At 43.2% G+C, this 7,500-nt stretch overlaps 1 protein-coding gene across 10 annotated transcripts in view; it reads left to right on the top strand.

Moving 5' to 3' along the window:
- tutl (immunoglobulin superfamily member turtle) overlaps window positions 1–7,500 on the top strand; it is a 302,646-nt gene that overhangs the window by 200,474 nt on the left and 94,672 nt on the right. For all 10 annotated transcript variants that reach the window (XM_076212759.1, XM_076212758.1, XM_076212755.1 and 7 more), the window contains 2 exons: window positions 6,443–6,554; window positions 7,080–7,179. In XM_076212759.1, the coding sequence (XP_076068874.1) occupies window positions 6,443–6,554; window positions 7,080–7,179 (212 nt within the window). The remainder of the gene's footprint in view (window positions 1–6,442; window positions 6,555–7,079; window positions 7,180–7,500) is intronic.

Genomic DNA, 7,500 nt, shown 5'->3' with positions numbered 1-7,500 from the left:
GTTCCTTCAGTCCAGTGGCTAGTGTGATAATTTGCTTTTTAAAGGGATTTTTTCACTTCATAAGGACAAATGAAAGGGTGAGGTGCAAAATTATTTCATTTACATGATATTACAATTTACCTTAGCCTGGTGTAAATGGGATACGGGCGAGGGAGTCAGAGAGATGCCACTGCCTGTGTCTCTTAGATTTATAGCAAGACCGCACAACACAGTAACAATGGCAAGTGCCAGTTAATTATAATTATAATCATGATCTACCACTATTTACCTGGCTTTACACAATCTATCAACTTCTTTATTTTTGTATGAAAAAGGTTTACAAATGATAAATTTCTAGTTATCTAAAAAAAAGAGAAAAAGGAACACCTTCTATAATAATGTGGACGCTACTTCACATCATTCATGGCAACCTCCGATCTCGGACAGAAGTGCCCGAGTTGTGTACTCCGCTTTTTATCTAATTGAAGGATATCAATAACATCAATAAGCATTTTCATTAAGGATGGTGTCAGGGGGGTTCAAATTTAGTATATATGCACTCGGTATTATTGAGAATTAGGCGTGAGAGAAAAGAAACACCAAGGTAACACTAACACGTGTTTTTATTGTGGCTCAACACAGAGCACTATCCTATCTATCTCTCAAATCACATATAATAGAAATATCACCAGTGTGATATATACCGCTACTATCTACCAATTATGCAATATATATATATATATATATATATAATATATATATATATATAAAGAACAAATGGATACACAAACCACTCCTCGGCTCTGCGGGCGCGAGGATGAATTCTTCTCGAGCGTCGATTCCTCCTGACGAGTCCCTTGTGTCCTTGGACGGGCGCACGTCTCCTCGTGATCTCCTTCCCGACAAGTCCCCTATGTCCTTCTCCTTGGCGGACGGGCGCACGTCTCTTCCTTGGTCTCCTCCTCCGACGATCTCCTTCGTCCTGGTGCCCTCCCTCCGTGGAACTGGGACGGGAGGGGGGGGGGGTCCACCCTCAACGGCAGACGGCCGTGAAGTGTCCTCGTCCATCTCCATGCCCTTCCCTCTTGTACATCCGGGAGGGTGAGGGAGAGTGGGTGGTGGCTATCTGCGCATGCGCACAGCAGTAGTGACCTCGTATAGTTGAGCTTAGTTGGCAGGCCTGGAGGCTAAACATGACCTGACGTTCGTCCGGCCTGGGTCAGGTGTGCTCGCTGACCAGCTCCAAGCTTCGTCTCGGGCCGAATCACGTGGTCAGCGGGGGACGAAACGTCCGCGCCGACAGTCCTCCAAGCTTCGTCACGTGACCCACGTGACATTCTTCCAATGACGGAAACAACTCGCGACGCGGGTCGCGAGTTGAAAGTGTGCCTATTTAGCCTTGCTACCTCGATCTTGCGGTATGAGCGAAAAACCTCAGGATATTTCTTTTTCCTTGAGGGAAAACTCCTTTGCAAGATGGAGTAGCTGTGGCTTCTCTGGTCAAAACGGCATGACATACAAGTGTCGAATGTCTGGGTGTGTGTGTATGTAATTGTACTGAAAAAAGATGTCTCCTTCCTCCGGATCTGGGGACAAAAAGATACAACAGTATTTGTTCTACACAATTTTCCAAGTCTGGAAAATAAGACTGCCTACAGCTCACGCTAGCTGAACTACACTCCTACAGCTCTGAATGGCTGAAAAACTAAGCACTCCTACAGCTCTGACTGCCTACGGCTCACACTAGCTGAAACTAGACTCCTACACCTCTGACTGCCTACGGCTCACGCTAGCTGAAACTAAACTCCTACAGCTCACGCTAGCTCAAACTACACTCCTACAGCTCTGAATGGCTGAAAAACTAAGCACTCCTACAGTTCTGACTGCCTACGGCTCACACTAGCTGAAACTAAACTCCTACAGCTCACGCTAGCTCAAACTACACTCCTCTACAGCTTCACTAGGCTGGGACTAAAGACTCCTACAGCTTCACTAGGCTGAAAAACTAGGCACTCTCCTATCTTCTCTCTAGCTAGAAAAAAACTAGCTCTCTCCAACTAAACTCTCTAGAAACTGGCACGGGTTGGATCCAACAGCTGTGGGGACCAGCACCTTGTGTTTCTATCTCTCTTTCTCAACCGAGTCCCTGTTCGGGCGCCAGTGTCAGGGGGTACAAATTTAGTATATATGCACTCGGTATTATTGAGAATTGGGCGTGAGAGAAAAGAAACACCAAGGTAACACTAACACGTGTTTTTATTGTGGATCAACACAGAGCACTATCCTATCTATCTCTCAAATCACATATAATAGAAATATCACCAGTGTGATATATACCGCTACTATCTACCAATTATGCAATATATGTATAAAGAACAAATGGATACACAAACCACTCCTCGGCTCTGCGGGCGCGAGGATGAATTCTCCTCGAGCGTCGATTCCTCCTGACGAGTCCCTTGTGTCCTCCTTGGACGGGCGCACGTCTCCTCGTGATCTCCTTCCCGACGAGTCCCCTATGTCCTTCTCCTTGGCGGACGGGCGCACGTCTCTTCCTTGGTCTCCTTCAGGCGAGTCCCTTGTGTCCTCCTTGGACGGGCGCACGTCTCCTCCTTGGTCTCCTGCTCCGACGATCTCCTTCGTCCTGGTGCCCTCCCTCCGTGGAACTGGGAGGGGAGGGGGGGGGTCCACCCTCAACGGCAGACGGCCGTGAAGTGTCCTCGTCCATCTCCATGCCCTTCCCTCTTGTACATCCGGGAGGGTGAGGGAGAGTGGGTGGTGGCTATCTGCGCATGCGCACAGCAGTAGTGACCTCGTATAGTTGAGCTTAGTTGGCAGGCCTGGAGGCTAAGCATGACCTCACGTTCGTCCGGCCTGGGTCAGGTGTGCTCGCTGACCAGCTCCAAGCTTCGTCTCGGGCCGAATCACGTGGTCAGCGGGGGACGAAACGTCCGCGCCGACAGTCCTCCAAGCTTCGTCACGTGACCCACGTGACAGATGGCGAGCAAATATGGCTCGTGCTAGAATGTGGCTTATGGTGCCATATTTGCGTCTCTTTGTATTGATGATGTGTCATGGCACATGACAAGTTAGTAGAGGGTATTTATAGGTTGGTCAATAATTAGCCCTGTTTTCTATAGGCAATTATTAAGATATAATAGAGGTATTGGTATTTTGTTGCCCAAGAGTTGGTGTTCAGTCAATGTTATTTGTTGATAGATAGTAGATAGTTGTTGCTGGGTATTTCTCACATGGTTGGCTAACTTCCATGAGTAGGAGAGCAGCCCGCAACAATAGGCATGCCAGACAGAATTTGGGAAGCTATGTGATAGGAAGTTGAAAATATATGTGGATAAAAGCAAGATGATGATGTAAATGGGGTGAGGGTGGCATTTAAGTTGGAAATAAGTTTTAAAGGAGAGGTTAGAGGAAGTAGATAGTGTTAAATATTTAGGATCACATATAGCATGGAATGGAAGAATGGGGGTGGGGGTTAACTATAGAGTGAAAGAAGCAAATTAAGGCTTTGGGGGAATGAATTGTGTCATGAGAGATAGATGTCTGGGGATGGATGCAAAGTGAAGTTGATATAAAGGATTGATTGTGTTCCCATGACACTCTAAGGAGTAGAGACTTGGAATTAAAGGGAGGCAGAAAAGAGAAAATTATTATTATTATTATTATTAATTTTTTAGATGAAGTGCTTGTGAACCATGGTGGGGATTGTGAGGATGGATAGAGTGAGAAGTGATGAGAAGAGTAGGGCTGGAAAGGGAAATGGCAGATAGGGCTGATGCAAGAATACTTAGAATGAATGAAGAAAGACTAGCAAAAAGAATGTTGAAGGCAGAGGTTGATGGAGGACCAGGAATGAGATGATTGATGGGGTGAAGGGGGCCTTGAGTAAAATGGGATTGTCTGTTGAGTAAGGAAGGGAGAAAGCATAAGATAGGTGTGATTGGAGAATGGTTGTGAATGTAATATGAATTGATGCAGTACAAGAGAATTTCTCCTCATCTTTTGACTTCATATGTGGGAACAAGGAGGAAAAATTACATTGCAAATGAAGCAGAGCCCTGCTGTGGATGTACTGTGTCTTGTTGCATTACTTCTGATCAGTGCGGTTGGTGGGAGAGAAGGACAGCCCTTCATCCATAAGGAGCAAAGATAAAACAAAAATAAGTGAGTGATGGATGGGAGTGGGATAGGTAGAGGTTGGTTCATGCCTTGGTTGACTATCTTTCTTGCAAGGGGAAGCCTTTGGTATATAGATAGATAAATAGTTCATGGAAGGGATCATCAAGGTTGTGGAATTGGGGTGGGGGAGCCTGTGAGGGGTGTAAGAAGAAGTGGGAAATCATCACTATGGTGTATATCTAATACTACCAAACATTCATAGTCTCAGAGACATGGTGTGCACAAGAACAGGTCAGTGCATGTGTAAGGTCATTGTAGGTTGGTTTGTGTTGTATAGTGATACAGTCCTGAGTGATTTATTATGAGGGAGGGTAAGCCTTGTGAGGTTGTGATACTGTCTCTCAAAATGGGACATCTTGGATTGAAGTCTCCTAGTAAAAGATATGGGGTGGCTACTTGACTAAGGATGTCTGATTGCATGAAAATCCATGTGAACAAGTTGCATAAACACGGCAAAGGAAATGTGGACCGGAAGTGAAGCATTTATTCCTGATGTTTCGTCTATTGACTTTCTCAAAGGAATGAGCATACTGGATCGTGCAGAGTTTATATACACGCTTGGCGGTTCAAGGGGGTATACAGGCGTAGAACACTGTGTTCTGATTGGCCCACTGAGATAGCCAATCGTGAAGCCTTATACTCGCCGAGTATTTAGCCCAGGTGAAGCTCCCAGCCTTACTGTTGATATTGGGATGAGTAGTGATTTATGCAGTTTCTATGAATTGGTCTTCTTATCCATACCTTTGTGTAATACCTCGGCTCGGTTCCATTGTGGGAGGTGCCCAGATTCGTCTACATGCACCACCATGCGTTGGTGAGCCTATGGTGACGGAGGTCAGCCTTATGTTCCCTGATCCTTGTGTTAAGTCCCCTCTTTGTCTCTCCATAATATGCTTTATCGTATGATGTGCATGGGATCTTATACACGATGCTGTCCTCACTCCCCCTCATCTTGGTTCAGCTTCTTAATATATCACCAATCTTCATTCCCGATGTTATCGCTGCTTTTACTTCTGTTCTCCTGAGCATTCTAGTAATGTCTCCTATCTTCTCAGAGGTAGGAAGCGCCTTGTACGATGTTACATTGGTGGCGTTGCCTTCTCTTTCTTTTAACCTGCTTACATGGATGATTTCTTCTGCTCTTTGCCTTAAACTCAGGATCAAGCCCTTGGGGTAGCCAAGTCTCAAGAAGGCCGCGATGACATATTTACAAACATCATAAACAGTTTGTCTGGAGTATTTCAGCATCCTTATTATGGCGCTAGGAGTGTGACCCGCGCGACGAAGTTCGCATATGGCTGAACGTTTGGCTTGTTCCATTGCTTAATGTCTATTGCACCGGTGCTAGTATACAACTGGCTAAATTATTAGACAAATGGAAGTATCTGGAAACAATCAGAATTGCCATATGTTACTTTTTAAGTGCTTAAAACCTCTTCAAAGTTTGTATGGATTTATCTGTTAGACCCTGTATGTATATAAATGTATATATATATGTATATATATATATATATGTATATATATATATATGTATACATATATATATATATATAATATATCTATATGTATATATATATATATGTATGTATGTATACATGTAAATGTATATATATATATGTGTATGTATATATATAGTGCTCAACAAGGAAGTACGAACGGTTAGCGAGAATGAGTGATGAGGAGAATGAATGAGTCATAAATCAATAAACAAAAGCTCACTTTGTACCTCTAATACTTTGATGGGTGTCCTTTATGTGCAATGATCTCACGAAGGTCTGTTTGGAATGGAAGTGGCGTACTTGGCAAGATATGCAGGGGTTATACTAGCCCAGGATTGGCGAATGGCTGCTTCGAGCTTGGGCACAGAGCTCGTATCTTTACCCTGCAGGTCTTGTTTAATGTGGTTGCACAGGTTTTCTATTGGGTTTATGTCAGGACTATTGCCTGACCAGTCGGCTATGTAAGGTATATGACAGTCTTTAAGCTACTGAGTAACATTACGTAATATAGTAATATATATATATATATATTTCCTAACCCAATCTACAAGATAAAGTGGTTAGGCATGGAGACAAGCACCTCCACCCCTTTCATTCTCTCCCATCACACTTTTCTATCACTCCTTCATGCTTATATTATGTGGAAATGCCTTTTCATTTTCTTCCCAGAAATACTGCCAATTTAGCTCTGGTTTCTGTACTGGGGATTTATGGAGAATGTGATAATATGAAGAAGTAATGCATTTTTATTTTATTCACTCCTGTAGGCCATCACAGCAGCTTTGGTGGGCGGCATCCTGTTTTTCATTGTGGCTATCATCCTCTCCGTATGCACCGTCAAGATATGTAACAACCGCAAGAGACGAAAGCAGGAGAAAGGTAAGTTGTGGTTTTGCTCTCTCTCTTTGTCTCTCCCTCCCTCTCTCTCTCTCTCTCTCTCTCTCTCTCTCTCTCTCTCTCTCTCTCTCTCTCTCTCTCTCTCTCTCTCTCTCTCTCTCTCTCTCCCCCTTTTCCTTTCTTTCTCTCTCTCTCTTTTTCTTGAGAAGCATGTAATCTAGTCATGAATTTAGCTACACCTAAAGCAGTTGCTCTGGAATTCAGGCTTATTTTACATTTATATTTTTGCTGTAAGTTATGTCTTTCAGCCAATTAAACTAGTTCATATTATAAATTTCACATAGATTGACAAGAAGTATTAAATGTACTCATTTTACATAACCATCATAAGGGTAAGTGGCCATTTTATATTTTTTTCTAAATGATTAGCTGATTTAAAGACTTAATGGCATCACCATTGGTATATATTCAAGGGAAAGAAATTATATTTTGGGAGAATAGATTTTATCTAGAGATGTCTACATTGTCTTATATTACTTTAACTCCATCAAATTGTGTTCCTTTCAGAGCTGCAGTCCCACATTTTTTATGACATGGTGGCATGTCGTGTGCCTGATGCCCGTAATGGTGGAGGAGGATCCGGTGCCAGCCCAGTGCCTTTGAAGAAGTAAGTGCTATTTCATATTGTAGGTGGGTGACCTGAAGTCATAACACAATGATATCTCAACTATGACATTGGTAGGGAAGTCATTGTTTGATATAAGGATAAACTGATTTCCAGTGATATGTCAAAGTACCATAACTGCATTTAATGAAATGTTAGGGACTAAATCTTTGGATTCTGTTGAGCCTTGTCTGCAGATAGGCTAGTGCAACTTCTCATGCCCTCTTCAAAATGGTTTAAAGGTCTTTGCTTTGTAGTTTTCTTAAGGACTTTGCAGCCTTGCTCATCCCTGTGGTAGAATAACATTTATATAAGGGTAATACT

This window comes from Oratosquilla oratoria, chromosome 30, assembly GCF_046742065.1.
Source record: "Oratosquilla oratoria isolate Oo_2021 chromosome 30, ASM4674206v1, whole genome shotgun sequence".
NCBI classification, from domain to species: domain Eukaryota; kingdom Metazoa; phylum Arthropoda; class Malacostraca; order Stomatopoda; family Squillidae; genus Oratosquilla; species Oratosquilla oratoria.
The sequence above is the reverse complement of the archived record's forward strand: the minus strand, read 5'-3'. Positions and strand labels throughout refer to the sequence as shown.